Below are 18,212 nucleotides of genomic sequence, written 5' to 3' on the forward strand. Positions count from 1 at the left end.
AGCATCGACTTTTTCGAGAAGTTCGGCGGTCACTATGCTGGGTCTCCCACTTCGATCTTCGTCGTGAACATTGGTTCGGCCATTTTGAAATCTTATGACCCACTGACGCACTCCACCTTCAGTGATAATGTTGTCCCCATACACTTCACGAAGCTGCCGATAGATTTCTATCGGTTTACAGTTTTTTGCAGTCAGAAACCTTATTACTGAGCGCACCTCGCAGCTTGCGGGATTTTCAATTAACGCAGACATTTCAAACCGTCACAGTATCTGAACGGAGCACAGCACGAACCTCTCACTAGCACGGCTAGATGCAGACTGAGCTGCGCAACGCTCTGACCCCAAGATGGCCGCACTAGCCCCGCCCCTAGCGGACACAGACGGAAACGTAATCTACTTCCTGGATGGCCCTCGTACATCACACAAAAGTTGTTTGCATATAATTATAATAGCAATTTAATTTTAAGTATATACAGAAAGAGGTTTAAAAAATAAATTTAAAAATATGAAAAATAAAATGTGATTAAAAATCATTAAAATCAATTTACTAAAATGCATGTTTATGGTGAAAGAAAAATTGTCCTTTTAAAAATCTTATATTTTATAACACTGCTACTTTACAATAATGAACCAAACATGATGCAAGATGTGTCTTTTTTTTACATATATATGTATATATATACACACGTCACATATACGAGACAGAATTCATAAATGTAAATGCTAAAAGAACATAAGTGGAAAATTAATACCTCTTTATGTTTATCACTATGAAGGTGCTCCAATAATGCACAAATTGTGGCAAATGGTTCATTACATAAATTGCACCAATGATTTCCAGTATCATAACATGAATACTTCACAGATGAAACAACTGTATCTTGTACTTTCTAACAAATTAAACACACAAAAATTAAGAATTTTTCATTTTCAGTATCAACCATAATGTAAATACTAAATCGTAACAGACAGATACGTGAAAAATAATAAGATTTATGAATGTATAAGCAAAAGCAGCTCTCGATGGAAAAAAAGCATATCTTTCCCAGAACATTTAGCACCTAAAAAAATATGGTTTACTTTATGAATTTTTAAAAAATACTATATGGAAGATAAGAAAAATTTTATGCAAAAACTGAGTTTATGAAGGCTGATCTTTAGAATAGGGTAACTGGTAGTTTGGCGACATTTTGGAGGCGATAAAGGTTACTACCTGGGACTTTGGTAATAATGTGAGCAGTACTCAGTTCCGATTATGCATTATTTTGTGTGAGGGAAATGAGAGATCATGGGATATGTCATGTGATATTAATGGACGAATTACGGTTCTTTAATCGCAAAAGGGGGGAACTCGGGAAAATTCTGGAAATTTTGTATTTGGCTTTATTCTGTGTTGTATGAAACAGTGTTCGTTAATTTTTGGATCCCATGGCCCTAACTAAAGTGAATTCGAAATGGGTATTTAGTGCGATTGAAAGGGGTAGTAATAAGTGTTTCTTTAAGGTTGTGCGAGATAGAAGTAAAGATGTTTTATTAAGTTATTTATTTTACCTGGTACCTTGCTGTGAGCTATAAGTATGATTTTAAAGATCCTGAAATAGAAATAAGAAAAGTTTATCGGACACGTAATCAAGATTCTGAAGAAGATGCATTGTTCTAAATGTAAGGTGGAAGTAAAGTAATTTGGTATTATTGGGAAAATTGTTATTAGCAATGATTTAGTTTAAAGTAATTAGGATTGTAATCTAATTTTTATTAATTTAATGTATGTGCTTATTTATATTTTAAGTACTGTTTTTGAATTTAATTATATTTTAATTAAATTAGTTATTTTGTGAATTTTATGTTTGTAGGAATTTGGTATACGTTTTAGTTGAAGTAAACGTGCATGGAAATAATTTAAATATTTGACACTAAGTATTTGTAATGTTTGCGGCATGAATTCGTTGGTGACGTTTATAATATAATAGATAATTTAGAGGTAAAAGTTTTTGGATATTTTATTTATTTTATACGTGGAAATGTTCATATTTGGAAAGGGTATATACTTTTTCGTTATTAGGTAATTTCATATATGTTCTTTGTAGCGGGTTTAAAGATTCAGAAAATTGTCATGCATTTTCATGAAATTTTTCTAATTTATGAGAAAAAAGGAGTGTACGGATATGGGGAAGAGTGTGCGCAATGCCATTTTTGTGCAATTCTGGGATTTTTTTTTTAAGTAAAAATAAGTCGACGTGTACATGGTTTCATGATATTTTTTAATTAAATGATAGTTATTTTGTGAATTTTATGTTTGTAGGAATTTGGTATACGTTTTAGTTGAAGTAAACGTGCATGGAAATAATTTAAATATTTGACACTAAGTATTTGTAATGCTTGCGGTATGAATTCGTTGGTGATGTTTATAATAGATGATTTAGAGGTAAAAGTTTTTGGATATTTTATTTATTTTATATGTGGAAATGCTCATATTTGGAAAGGGTATATACTTTTTCGCGATCAGGTAATTTCATATATGTTCTTTTTACTGGGTTTAAAGATTCAGAAGATTGTCATGTATTTTCGTGAAATTTTTCTAATTTATGAGAAAAAAGCAGTGTACATGGATATGGTGAAGAGTGTGCGCAATGCCATTTTTGTGTAATTCTGGGATTTTTTTTAAGTAAAAATAAGTCGACGTGTACATGGTTTATGTGCATGTGTTATTTTAAAAAACGCGTAAGGAGTATGATATTGTGCACTTTTTCCCAATTTTGCAGTGAATATTTGTCATGATTAAGCAGTTTTGTTAGATAAAATTTCTAGCATAAGTGTAATTCGGCTAGTAGATTATTGGAAGAAGTGTTCAGTAGATAAAAAGAAAAGAAACATGTCTTTACTTCGTGAAGACAAAATGGCAGCGGGAAAAAAAAAATAGAGAGTTAGTCGCCAAATTTTCGCCAAAAAATCGCCAAGTTACCATAATGTAAAGATCAACCTTTATGAATAAAGCAAAAATGGAATAAATAAATAAAAATAGTAGTAGTAACACAAATAATTAAACATATAAATAAAAAAAGGGGAATGAAATGCACCTTTTTAATACATAAGCAAAAAATTACCAATTAATCTTTACCAGACCCAATTATTTACTTTATTAACATATTTACATGCTAATATGTTAATTTGATTGATTTATTGAAACTTTTTTTTTTTTTTCTTTACAACTATCTTTTCTGCATTCACATCATTTTGAACTGATCACATACTCGCAATATTATCCACTTATTTCAAACTTCACACAGTTTTCTTTTGCCATGCATACCCTGCCCCCATTGGCTTTAATGCATTCCTACTTGACAGATATGCATAATATCTGTTGATAAAGGATTAACGGAAATTAAAATTCTCATAGGAACAAGAAAAAAAAAAAGAGAGCTTTCAGATTTTATATCACGCCCAAAAGGGCTTTTCTTTAACATTTTGTGTATTACCTTTATTTATTAAACATCCTGTTCTTCGCACTTAAACCATAAAATTAAATTTAACAGTTATATGACAAAATAATTTTAAAAACGCACATCTTCAGAATTTCTGATACACAGTCTCACGCGTTGGAGAAAAAATATTTTTTTTCCGTATAGTGTTGCCATTCTTGCTTTAAAATTGAGTTTCTTAATCAAAAACTCATAAATGCTTTACAAAATATGAAATAGATAACAAAACAAATTCTAAGTTTGAGCTTCCAGATGCCCATATTCAGGTGGAGATGTATGTTATTCAAAATTTGATGGTTCTAGGTACCATCGTTTTATCACAATGAGAGAAAAATACATACAGTTATGCAGATTTTCATTACTTAATTTCTTTAAATATAACACAGGGTGATAATATTTTGTGGCAGAATTTGAAAAGTTAAACGGACATTTAAAGTTTTCAACACAAAATGCCAAAATAAAATTTTTATTAGCCCTTCTGGGCCAATGTCCTTTGGGGTATAACCTAACCCATATTCATTAATTCCCAGTAAGCCGAAAAAGCAAAGTAATTAGATAATATGGCATATCTTTATATCACAATGTAGCTTTTAATTCATAATCTTTTAAAATTACACAACAATTTTTTGAATTGAATACCAGAAAATATTGAAGCAAAATCATCGATCTGCAAATGGATGAAAAACAATCAACCAAAAGTTGACTACTTTATAATATGAATATAAAATCAGGGGATACTTGGATAACTGGTACTTGGCAAAGTTTCGGAAACCGCGCTCGCAAACTTGGGCGATAGGCATCAAACAGTTGGAAGAGTTTAGATTGCTAGCTCAGATGTTAAGTAAGATAGGGAAAATGAAAGGGATATTTTCTTTCTACATGGTTGATACTTTGTGTTGGGTGTCGTGACTTTGCAGATAAATCTTTGTGCTGATGATCACATAACTTTGTCCCCAGACATTTTGAATTCACTGTTTAATTATTTTCTAAATAAATTAATTACAATATGTGATACAATCGCATTTCCGTGATCATTACTGCATTTATATACAGAACATGTTTTCAAACATATAACCATTATTAGAGATAATTATTCAAATTAATGGTAAGAATTAAAACAGAAACGTATAAAAGTTAATAATGCTGGAGTTACATATATATCATAATATAAAATACTAACATGAAAATGTACGTATATTTCTGTGAAAAATTTGAAAATATAACGCTGATTTTTTGTTGTTTGACATTTAGAATAATACGTAGATTTACTTAATCACAACAATAATTAATTATTTACAATGTGTTCGGTTTACCATCTCAATGCAAATACTACACTTTGCCTTACGCAATTTTCTCCAGCAGAGCTTTTCCCCTTAGATTGGGCTGAAGAGGGAGTTTTTGGAAAGCACCTTTTGATGCTATTTTCCTCTTGGCGTCAAAAAATTCCTCCAGAGGATATGGTGATTTTTTGCGATTCAAAATGGCGGAAAAAACTGCGCCAAGTGCCGCTTACCCAAGTTTTCGCTAAAATTAGCATATGCATGAATTAAAATAATGTCTAATAATATAGCCTTCGCATGAATTCAAATCTAGATAGTCAAAATGCAATTTAATAAAGAAATTCTATCAAATTAAATAAGCATATATTTTAAAGACCATTTAAATCATCTGTTTTTAGTCCTTTAGATCAATGGTCTCAAACTGGTAGTCCATGAATAAATTTTCCATAAGTAGCAAAATTTACGACAAGAATTTAAAGAAAAGTTTAAGATTTTAATGATTTTGAGTTCACACATCACCATTTTGAGTTCAAAATCATTCATTCATTACAAACACGAGTAACATCCCAGAAAATTTAGAAATTAAGGTACTTATGATATAAATCTTACTTGAAGATCTGAAGGTACCAGATATGACTAAACATTTTACATACTTGTTAGCAATAAAATGGCTGTTACAATTTTTATTCAATTTTGAATATATAAATGAATTTCACTTTGGAACAGTGTTTTTCCACAGCTGAAAATTAAATTTTATAAAAAGAACCAGATTAACCCATGAACATTTATAACTCAGGTGAAGATAATTATAGTATTTTTCCCTCCAAAGTTAAAAACTTTATCACAACTGAAAGGCTCTGAAGTGTTATCATACGTAATAAAGATGGATACAATAAATAGCTGTGTTAAGAAATAAAAATTTTTATAATTGTTTACTTACAAACATTTATTTTTTCTGTATGGGTCAAAGACATGTTAATTAAAAAAAGAAAGAGGTTGTCATTATTTGTTTTCAAATTTTGCCCCATTTGGAAAATATTTATAATTTCTTTATAATTATTTAACAAATTAAATAACAATATTTATTTAGCATATTAAAATTATTTAAACAAATGTCGGTCTGAAAATTTTAATACTTAGCTATCAGTATGTTTAAACTGCAAAGTGTAACCAACAGAATCTTTTTCAATTACCAACCTTCAGATTTCAGACAAAAAAATAAATTGAAATTTTTTCCTTCGCATCATTATTATAACTGTTTATAAATCTTTACTATATAAAATTTTAAAGGGAGTTCAAAAAATTTGTTTTGTTTAAAAAAACTTCATTTTTGTTAAAAAAGACTTAGCTGTTTTTAATGTATACATTCGGCCACATGCAATTCGAGTTTGAGACCCACTGCTTAAGATAACTTCTAGCTGGATCATCTTTCTTTTTAAAAGTGTTTTATAAGAATGCATTAATTGGTAGATATACATCACTCGTACTATAATCTTTTGTTTTCAGCTTACATTTGCCCAAGTTTAATCAGTTTTACTTAAATATGTGAGCCCAAGTATATAATTCCATTATCAGTAATTCCTTTAATTTTTAAGCATTGTTTTAATTTTACTAACCTTTATTTCTTCTTCAATTTCCTGTTGACGATCAATTGGAACTCTCGTCTTTACTTGCATCAGGTCCTCACCTATTTTACTAGCATTACGAATAACACGCTTTAGTTCTACATTTGCCTTTTCATACAATGCAGAGCACTGAGATAACAATTTTTTTACATCTGATGAAAATTTTGATTTTTTATATTTAATTTCAAGATTTTTCCTGATATCCTTCAATTCAACAACGGTATCAGAAGTTTTCCTCAGTTTTCTTTTATAATGTTCTCTTTCTCTCAGAAGAGTTTTATATTCTTCAACACAAGCTCCCATTAACACATTTACAGAAGAAGGATCACTTTCACTCTTCTGTGGACGAAACGTATTCTTCTTGGGAGATTTTATAGAGTCTGTAGATGAAGCATTTCCTGTCGCTGCAGTTTGCTGTTTAACTGTTATTAAATCATTACCAGAGACCATAGGAACACTTTTTAAGCTACATACTCTTTTTGCTTTTGGCATATTTTTAACTACTTTTATAGGTGGGCTTGATTCTTCTGGATAAACAAGAGGTGGACCAAATGTTGGTGGAGGCATGGGATAAGCATTGTACGATTCTGTAGTTAATATAGGTGGAGGATACATAGGTGGTGGAGGAGCACCATATGCATAATTAGCTTCAGCCATAGGATAATGAGGTACTGGTTGTGATGCAGGTAAGACTGGCACATTAACATTTCCAGAAACCGGAACGTTAATATTTGGAGAGACTGACACAATGTTTGGAGGCACACTATGACTTAATGGCATAGATTTTTCCATATTAGGTGGCACATATGATTGAGAATACAATGATGGTATAGGTTGTCCAGGTAATACAGACTGTGATATGGAAGCTACACTTCTCTCTTCTTGAGGAACTGGAGGTTTTGAAGAATGCTTTGCTTCTTCAATGGCTATACTTATATTATTCAAAAGTGTCTTTTGAGTCACAATTTTATTGAAAAAATTAAAAAAGTTCTCATATTTCTCATTTTGTGTTTGGGAGGTAAGATCTTCGTCTTCAGATGTAGGCACAGGTGGAACTTTTCCTGGTGCAGACTTAGTCAAAGGTGTCTCTTTTTCAGATGCTGGAAGAACATCAACATTTTTTTCTTGTATACTTTTCTTTTCAGCTTTTACCAGATGTGTTGGAATATTAATATCTTCAGATATAACTTTTGAGATACTAGTTGCATCCAATATTTTACTTATACTTGGTTTTATCTTTGTAGCAGGTTCATTGCCATCTTTCATAAATTTATCTTTCACATTATCAGCACTTCTTATAGACCTTTTATTTTCAGCTGATTTTTCAGAATTTTCAATGGGACTTCTGGATCTCCTACTGGATGAATGTTTTGGACTTCTATCATGAGCTCTATGTCTGGGACTCCATTCCCTCGCTGAATACCCATAACTGTTTTCAGGTGATCGATGCCTTGGACTTCTCTCTCCAGAATACCTTCTTGGACTTCCTTCACGAGAATACCTCCTAGGACTTCTTGAAGATGATCGATATTTTGGACTTCTTGAACGGGATCGGCGCCGGGGACTTCTCTCTGTTCTATATCTTAAAGATCTTGGGCTTCTATCCCGAGACTTACGTTTAGGACTGCGGCTATACCGATGTCGTACAGGACTTCTATCACGAGACCTACCTCTTAAACCTAACGATCTAGATTTAGGGCTTCTGCTTGGAGAAGAGCCTTCATCAGGAGATTTATGCTTTCTATCTCTTGAACTATACTTTGGACTATCCTCACGGGAAGTATGATGAACATACCTATCTTCACGATAAGCACGAGGGAGTTTTTCCTCCGAGATCTGCTTTCTTTTCACACTTCGTTCAAGAAAATTAAATACTTCTTGTGAACGATTATCAGAAATACCTTTCAAAACTCTTCGAGGTTTTAAAATTTCATTTTCTACATGAGGATCAACAGGACTATATGATTTTAATGTTTTTAATTTATCACCTTTCTCTCCTGAATATATATCCGGACTCTTTTTGACATGTACAATTCTCTTACTTAAAGCCTTTTCTCCTTGTTTAATATTGATCAGTAGTTTGGGAAATTTGGTACTGGGAGAAATGGATGCATCAAACTGTTCAACGGGCGTATCACTTACAGATAAAGGCTTCCTGCTTTTTTCTGCATCCCCAGAATAAACTCTCTTGGACAAGAGCTCTGTAAGTGGAGATAGTGACGTCTTTTCACCAAGACGTTTTTTTAGCATATCAGCTGCAACCTGGTATTTTGATTTAACGTCAGAACTCTCACTTAACAAATGTTTGGATAAAACTTGTTCTTTTTTAGTAACTTGTGGAAAAAATTTCATAGAACTATTTAATCCTTTACAAAATTTGTCTGATTCATTACTAGTGCTAAAAACCTTACCACTACTGGATGGATACTTCTTAGTTTGTTCATATGCCTTCAAATTAGTTTCCAATGCAGTAACAAATGGCTGTTCCTTAGTATTATCCCTTGACTTTTCTGAATAACTTTTTGGTATCTTATCAATTTTTGTTGAATAAAACAAATCAGAACTTTTCTGTTTCCGTAATTCCGAAGCTCCAGGCTTCCCTAACTTTTCACGTAAATCAGATTTCAAGTTTAAAACAAGTTTATTTGTAAGATTATGCTCTTTACTCATAAAACATGTACTTCCAGAAGCACTTTCATCATCACTCCATACGCTAGCATTTGCTTTAGAGGTCTCCAGCTGAGTAGCATTTTTACTTGTAGGTTCTTCAGGTAGTGAATTTGAATCTCCATACAAATACTCATCTTCATCATCAATGGATGCCAAATTCAGTTCTGATAAAGGTGTGATATTAATGCTGCTTTTATTTTCATTTAGTTTTGAAGTATTTCCCTGCTCTTCTGTTTCAGTAAACAAGTCATCTTCAACTGGCTGCATTCTAGAGGAAAATACTGCTGTGCGCTCAGAAGTACCTTGTAGTTCACGTTCACGGAACTGTCTGTGTTTCCAGTTACTCTTCTTAAAAGGTTCTTCAGCTCCATATGCAGACAACGATTCCAAAGCATCAGAATGACGATTATCATCCATCAGTCCAAGGTCTGACTTTACAGCCAATGCTTGCGCATACAGATCAGCATTAATATTTTGTGATTTACTAGAGGTGTGATAACTTGAAGATGGTAGGCTTGCAATATCAGGAAAATCTGGCATGTTAGGAAAACTTGAAAGACCGCTTCTACCAGCTGTAAGATTTTCATATACCTAAACGGAGAGAAGAGGGGGAAAGAAAGAGAAGATAGTTCAAGCTTGTAATCAAAATACTTGAATTAACAAAAGTATGGAAGTTAAACATTTCACACAAAATCAGCTTGCATATAACATCAATATTATTTTGTGTATCCAATGTGCCAAAACATTATTAACCACATATTCTAAATATAATATATACAATTATACATTATATGATATTATTATAATATATGCAATTCACTTTATAATGAATGCACTTTATAATGAATGCATCGTTCAGTAACTGTTCAAGTTACTGAACGATTTGAAATTCAGTTTAGATATGAAATATTTTACCATTTAATTGGATATTCTAAATTTTATGTTATTTGACTAATTTCACTTGGTAATTTTATTATATTTTCATACAAAGAAAATCCAGAGTAAGGAAGTAAAGTTAAATATGATGACTTTCAAATATGATGAAAATAAAATGAATAATTAATGTACAAAGAGATTGTGTGAATAAACTTAGTAATGTACCATTTATTGAAGTAAAAATTAAATACAAATGCTAATTTAACCCTCTAACTGGCAAGGCCGTATATATACGGCCTTGCCTAGTATATTTTTTATGATATGTGTAAGAATGTATATATATATGTGCATATTAAAATATGTCAAAGAAAATTAAGGCAATATTTTAAAAGTACAAAAATCCATGTATAAAATACCAGGATAATTTTTACATTAAAAACAAGAACATTTTTTTCTCATAACAGTTTTGAGAAATTTGTGCTTTCGTAGGGAAAACCCTGGCCGGACAGAGGGTTAATAAGATCAATAAAATGCAATAAGAAAAAAATACAATTTAGATGAAATAACATTCGATAAGAAAAATCATACTGGAAATCACGAGAGAATGGGAGATGGAAATTGAACAATGTATGTTTGATTGATTGAATAATTACTTATTGCTGGGAATTCATTAGTAAAGGTTCATGAATTTTGGTGATCTACCAAGAGAGCAGGAAAGTTGGTAGCTATGCATTATTACAGAAATTTTGCAGCTTGAAAGTAGTTCATGAATAGTTCTTCAGTAACTGTGATAATCGTTTTGTTCGAAGAAATGCAATTCTCCAAATTGTTCCCCCCAATTTAAACCAGGGGTATGTGCGTATGGAGAGCAGTGTTAGTTTACCCTGCAATGCTAAATTCTGAAATTCTTTGTTTTTTTAAGTTAAAACTGACTATTGTTAAAATGGACAGAAACTGTGAAAACAAAAAGTTAAATGTTTTATTATGGGTGTTTGCTGCATTTTTAACTTAGTTAAGTTGTTACTGTTTCATGAAATTATGAGTGTTTTATTATAAATATATATGTTTTATATAACATATAATCACCATTTTCTAAGCTGGCTACTGTTTTTCATGTGCTACGTTGGTGAAAAATTAGTCGCTAATGGTTGAAGACTCTGCGGGATGGGTGAGCAGATAATGCAATACTATCCTAAAACCTTAATAATATTTCCGATACAATTTGTACAATAGGTTTTATAAATACTCACATGAAATTCACAAAAGGAATTACTTAACATCATACATCATATATTCTACTATACAATTACTCTTTTTTCTTTTTAAATCAACTTATTGATTCTATTCAGCACTTTGATTTCATTTGAATTATATCAGAAAATGTATATGCATATCAAGTCTTAAATCATCTTCTGAAACAGTGGAAATTATACATTTTACAAATGCTTATAATGCATTTCTGAAGCTTGTTTAGTTTTCCACAGTTCTGAATGTCATGAGTGCTTTTAATAGAATCTCAAGATTTATTACCCCTATACATTCTTACCCTATTATTTAAATTTTTTTTAAATAAATTTCTTTAAGGTTGCTCGTTCAAAAGGCCAACTTCGACTAAAAAAATTTCCCTTTTTTATTTAATATTTTTAAGGCCACTTTCTTAGCTATTAGAAACAGCTTTTCTTTTCTTGATATGTTGATTAGAAGTAAAGATAAACCATTTTTTTCTGGGATACGACAAACTGGAAGTAACTGTCTGCCACACCGGAAGTTACGGTTTAAAGGGCAAATTAAAGGTGCAATTTCTTCTTTTTTCTATGTTATTTATAAACTAAATAATTTAAAGTATTTTGATCAGTTTGGAGAATCTGGCAAAGTATTTTCATTATGTATTTTCTCTTTTTACATTTGGCAACAACGTTCCAAACTTACTGTTTTGTTTACATTGAGCTTTCAATATTTCTGTTTTGTCTACAAATTTCCTGCACTAATTTATGAGCTAAAGATTCATTTTTTTCACTGAGGTCTATAATGCCAAAATATACACGTAATCGTTCAAAAAAGCGAAAATTTTACAGTAATCGCTACACTAAATCTGCGACTGCTGATTCTGGTAATCACAATGAAACCGAATACACAATGAAATCTGTGTGTGCTAGTGCAGCCAAATTATCCGGAACATATACTGAAAATGAAAAAGTGATTTTCGTGAATTAAAAGGTAATCGTAGTATTGATGTTTCTATTCTTTTAAGTATTATACTGTCACTTTGCTGCCCAGAATGTTTGACTGCTAATTTATCTCTTGCTGAAAATTCTCACTTTGGATTATGTTCTTATTTTATATTAAGCTACAAGTCATGTAGTTTCAGCAAAAATTTTGCATCTTCAGAAAAATCTGAAAGGTCTTTGAACATAAACTGTAGGTTTGTATTCGTAATGAGATTAATTGGGAAAGGACTGACTGCTGCTAAAATGTTCTGTGCAACTTTAAATTTGCCATCACCAATCGAAAATACATCATATAAGAGGATTGAAAAAAATTATCTGATGTTATTTTAGAAGTGGGTAATACTTCGATGATGAATGCTGCTGCTGAAGTTCAGCAGTTATCTAAATGTAACAATAAAACTGCGGTAATAGAATGTAGAGTATCCGTTGATGGAACGTGGCAAAGGAGAGGGTACTCATCATTGAACGGTTACAGAGCTTTGTCTATTCAGGCCGGCAAAGTTTTAGATATTGAAACTTTATCTCAGTATTGTAACACATGCAAGAAGATTGGGAAAATGAAACCAGGTCTACAATACGAAACATGTAAAGCAGAACATACTTGTTCTTCAAACTATAGGGGTTCTCTCTCAGGAATGGAAGCTGTTAGAACATATCGTATATTCGAATGCTCAGTTGCTTTGCACCATTTAAAATATGTAGAATTTTATGGAGATGGTGATTCGAAAGGTTTTTTGAGTGTGAAAAATATGTACGGTCTAACCTCTGTAAAAAAAATTGAGTTTATTGGATATGTATAGAAAAAGGGTAGGGAGTGCACTGCGAAAACTGAAGAATTCGATGTCTGGATTAAAAGGTAAAGGAAAGCTCACAGATCGTTTCATCGATAAGCTCCAGAACTATTATGGAATTGTGATTAGAAGAAATGTTGGCAATTTAGATGATATGCAAAAAGCTGTCATAGCTGTACTTTTTCACTGTGCATCAAACTCTAAAAAATTAATGCATGGTCAGTGTCCTCGTTGTGTGAACAACTGGTGCAAGTATCAACATGCTGTTGCCGAAAATAAAAAATATACAGAAAAAGCAACAGGACTTTCTGTAACTGTTTTAAACATCATAAAATCCACATATGTGAAACTCTGTCATAGAGAACTGTTAGAGAAATGTGTGCATGGTAAAACACAGAATGCCAGCGAGAGTTTCAACGGAATTATGTGGCAAATAATACCTAAAAACACATTTGTTGGGTTAAAAACTTTAATATCTGGTGCTAATATCAGTGTTATTTTATTTAATGATGGATTTTCTGATCTTATTAAAATATTTGAGTCGCTTAAAATGACTCCTGGATATTTTACAGTCCAAGGGTATAAGAAGTTAGATGTAACAAGAATAAATGATTCTCGAAGGCATTCATCAAAATTAATAGGAAAAAACTAAAAGCTCTTCGCAAACAAAAAAATTATTGTTTTGAAAAAACTGAAGGGCCGATGTATAAGGCAGGAGCATTTTAAGTGAATATTTTTGTACATAATATCATGTAACAATAATCTGAAAACTTTAAACGTGATTTTTTATTAACTTTTTTATGATTTATGTTCTTGACAACCATGATAACTCTAAAAGTTCATTATAGAATCACTTGAAATTTTGCATACATGTTTTATACATAATGTAGACAAGCAGTTAGAAAAACCCCATAGAATTTAAATTACAGCATTTTTCCTTCAATGTGTATATTTTTTAAAGGTACTTTCCCTTTTTGCCGGCACAGGCGATAAAGTAGCCATTAATGGTACAACTGATGCCAAACGGAATATCCCCACTGGTAACCTTTTACGCCTCATTTTCAAAACAAGTCGCAGCCATTTCTTATCAAATTGATTGTTTGCAACTACTTTGATATACCCCTTCCCAAATTGGAAATTTGGCGACTTTTTTTCCTTGCCAAGCAAAATACCTGTTTTTGGCGCCTTTTTTTTTTTTTTTTTTTTCTTGCCAAGATGGATTCTTGCTAAATACAAATAATTAATACGGAATCATTAAATACAAAAAAAAAAAGAATACCTAAAAAATACAATGAATACATAAAAAATACAAATAAATGACACTGAATAACATATATACAATTTACACAAAAATTTTAACAAATACAATTGAAAATACGTGTGGCAATCTAATAAAAAGAATTACTTACACAGAAATTTTGAATTCCTCCCAATTTACCCCAGCAGCAATTTTAATAAATTTATTGAAACAATCAACATTAGCCGCTAAACATGATTTATGAAACATGTACATTGCAAGGTAAAATTTATAATCTGCCTTGCGATCGTACGTAGGCAAAGAAGCTTTAACATGCCTCCACGTACTTTCAGTTGTATTTGTATGACACCCGGAATCGGGGTCTACAAATGTTAAAGAATGATTTACCTTTAAATGCTCAAAACCCTCATCCGTCAAACAATGATAACTTTTCCAACAATCAGAAATAAACAGACGTACCTGGCTTAATCCATTCCTTAATTACTGACAACAACGTCTCCTGAGACCTATCATGCACAGCAACTAAAAAAACCTTACCTGATCCCCTTTCAACACCACCAAAAACCAACTGACCTTCAACACTATGACCCCTATTGTACTTCCTTTTCCCAAACTTCGACTCATCTATTTCCACAACAACACCATCACCACATACGTTCTCAGAATTCTCCACAATATAATTCAAAATGGTCTTGTTAATGAATTGCCTCCAATCTGCTAAAGTAGTACTAGAGAAACCATACTCCTCCACAATCCTACCTGTCTTAGTGCCTCTCAAAATCTCATATGTGATCAACAAAATCTCAAACAACTTAAGCTTAGACTTCGAAAACCAAGAATTATGCCTTATTGACATTTCAGTGTTGCTCTGATTACCACCTATGACAAATACACAAATCCATCCGAATACGACTTCTTCAACTTCTGTTTCATACCAGACCTACATTTCTTACACACTGCAGCCTTCAACAATCCAACCTCCATCAAAAAATCAATTAACATCTGCATATCCTGAGCCAAATGATGCAAAAATAAACAATTAACAATATCTGGCCTTCCAACTGTCGGCCTACCCGACGAAAATGAAGCACAACTATCAATTTTCTGACTCAAAATTCCCTGAAACTGTTCAACAACACTATATACAGTAGGCATATTGAAAGCTAAAAGATAAAAATAATTAATAGAAAAAAAATATAATTGGAAAATACAACCAGATTTGCAGCAAAATACAGCAAGTCAGAAATCCACTTGATCTCTTCACAAAGAAATGGCGGTAAGACATATATGAAATCCAAAAATTGTTGCCACAAAACTTTAAAAAAAAAACCTCAAAAAATGGTACAAAATATAAGAAAATACTAAATTTGGCAACAGCAAAAACTTTAAAGCTGAAAAAACCTAAATTGGCAACACCAAAATAAGAAACAGCAACCTAAAAAGTCCGTAGGGAGTGCCAGATTTGGAGCGTAATTTTTTTTTCGGGGGGGTACATCAAAGTTGTACAGATTGTTTTTCAATACTGGCATAAAATTACATAGAATTTTTACCAGATAGTTCAATTTTATGGCCTAAGAACATTCACTGTAATTAAGTCAATTAGAAAGCAATCACACCACTCACCTGAAAAGGAAAATAAAGTAAAGGCAAAGTCAAGGGTTAAATTCATCAATTCTAATGGAATGCACCAGCAAAATAAAGCACTGCGGTTTTACATAATTTCTGAGCAATTCTAACGAATTGAAACAATTCTTGCATTTAAACTTGTATTCCAAAATAAGATTTAACTTGAAATTAATGAAGATAATTACTGAGAGAATTAGATTTTTGTAGAGCAGTTTACGCGAGATGAGATCTCTTGGGGTCACGTGATACAAACCGGCGAATCAGGATGTTGAACCATGAAAGCATAGTAAATTCTTAATGTCTTTTTACAAAGTTATTGTCATTATTTATTGGCTTTTTACAAAATTTTAAACACTATTAAAATGTTTATGCCTTCAAAATAAAAAATTCTTAGAACTAATATTTGTTAACATTTTTTGTGTGTATATTGTATGTTGTCACCAATAAAGTCTGTTTGGCGAGATTTGCGCCAGCGAAATGGAAAAGTACCTTTTTAAATTTTTTTAGTATTAACTGACATATTTGGCCATATATTGCTAGTAAATCAATATTTTGAAATTATTGTAGTCCAATGTATTCTTCTAGGTAGTATGTATAAAATAAAGCCAAAAATATATTTTTATCATCAATATTTCCTTCTCAGTGATGGTTGTTTTTATTAATTTTGAACTAAAATTTTCAGTTTTCTGCATTAATTTCTCAAAATAATGATTTTTTATCACTTTTGCAGTAATTATATTTAAGTTTGAGTACAACTGACTAAAAATCACATAAATTCAAAAATATAACAAACATTTTTAAAAATGCCCTTCGAACAAGGTCGGTTACCTTAATCAGCTGAATACAATCTTAATAAATGAAAAATTACAAAGAATAAAATACATAATTATAAGATATACTTGATAAATACAGTTTAAATGAAATCATTCTTGAGCAAATCCAAAAAAAAAAAAAAAAAAAAAAAATTGTGCTTTCCAAGATAGTTGAAAAAAGACACTTCTGCTGTGATCAATAACAAGAGATAATTCCTATAGTCTTTTATTCCGTTTTCAACAAGATATAACTGAAGTAAATGACTTTATAACATTTTATTACATATTAATTGCATATCATAAATTTCAATTATTTTATTATCCTTTGTTGTTCCAAATAAAAGATTTCTAAAGTGATTCCTTCACGGCTACAGAGTATCAATTAAATAACAAAATTCATTATCTCACTGACTTCCTTTCTTAAAAAAAACCTTTTCTTAAAAAAAAACTCCCTTTTCTTCAAAAAAAAAAAAAAAAAAATTATTAATGCTGTTAACCGAAAGAAAATTTTGTAGTTAGTTTTAGTTTACGCTTACCGTTCTACTTAAGTCTGTTTAAGGCAATTTATAGCTACTTCTAACCTGCACACGTTTTAATTTTCCATTACAGCTTTATTTCTTTCTTCATTTTATTTTTGCTTTTAGTGTCATTAACAACATCAAGAACAGACAACCTGAATAAACAAAACAATTCTGCTCTTCAAAAAAAGAAACGTATGAAAGTTTATCAATATGAAAAGGCCTTTTTATCTAAAATTAAGACCAATCGTTATTTTTAATTTATCGGCCTGTAAAGATTTAAAAAAAAAAAAAAAAAAGAGTGCAAGAATTCAATAAAAAATTAATACAAAAATGTTGATAAAGAATTATAAAAGTACAATGAAAAGTGCTATAAATATGTTATGAAATGACACAAAAACTGATTCTCTCTCAATATGGACACAAAAAAATACACAGGAAAAAAATTAAATTAAACGCAAAATCAAAACTTTAACACACCCAAATTCTAAGTAAAAGGACAATAATAATAATAAATCTTAACATAAAATAATTTGTGTGTGTTTGTGTTCATATATATACCTCATTTTTACGACCCAGTTCCCAGCTACTATAGGTATCCCTATCATAGCTATACGACTCATGCGGCGTATATGCGACATCTTCTGCAACATTTCGTTCTGAATAGTCTGCGGTTTTGTAGAAAGAATAAAATTTTTTAAAGTTTTCAGACATTTCGCTGCATTGCCTATCACCCACTTTTAGGTTTCCTTTAGCATCACAATCAACTTATATTCCGACAATATCGTTGTTGCCAAATTGCTCTAAAGTGTATAGAAAAAGAAGAGCCAGTAGTAGTCAAAAATTTGAATAGGATGAATCTAGCTGATATCTGAGACCCGTGACTGGTCTCACAATGTAAATAACAATAATTGCTGACAGCTGTATAAAGTGTATAATACTACAGAGTTAAAGTAATAATATATATATGTGTGTATAATAGTTGTAAGCATTATACTATTATGAGCCTGATTCCAGTACAGTCCCATAAATTGTCGATACATGCAGTG

The 18,212-nt window shown here is 31.2% G+C and overlaps 1 protein-coding gene across 3 annotated transcripts in view; it reads right to left on the reverse strand.

Moving 5' to 3' along the window:
* Window positions 1-17,951, reverse strand: part of LOC118189476 (uncharacterized) — a 67,670-nt gene extending 49,719 nt beyond the window's left edge. For 2 of the 3 annotated variants that reach the window (XM_035360079.2, XM_085818466.1), the window contains exons 1-3: window positions 17,725-17,951; window positions 6,376-9,645; window positions 753-890 (exon numbers count right to left, since the gene is read on the reverse strand). In XM_035360079.2, the coding sequence (XP_035215970.2) occupies window positions 753-890; window positions 6,376-9,645; window positions 17,725-17,877 (3,561 nt within the window). In that variant the 5' untranslated portion in view covers window positions 17,878-17,951. The remainder of the gene's footprint in view (window positions 1-752; window positions 891-6,375; window positions 9,646-17,724) is intronic. The other variant, XM_035360081.2, reaches the window with a different exon arrangement.
* Window positions 17,952-18,212: the final 261 nt, after the last annotated feature.

The sequence above is a fragment of the Stegodyphus dumicola genome, chromosome 1 (genome assembly GCF_044657685.1).
Source record: "Stegodyphus dumicola isolate Sdum_Otavi_A_Nest chromosome 1, ASM4465768v1".
Classification (NCBI taxonomy): Eukaryota; Metazoa; Arthropoda; class Arachnida; order Araneae; family Eresidae; genus Stegodyphus; species Stegodyphus dumicola.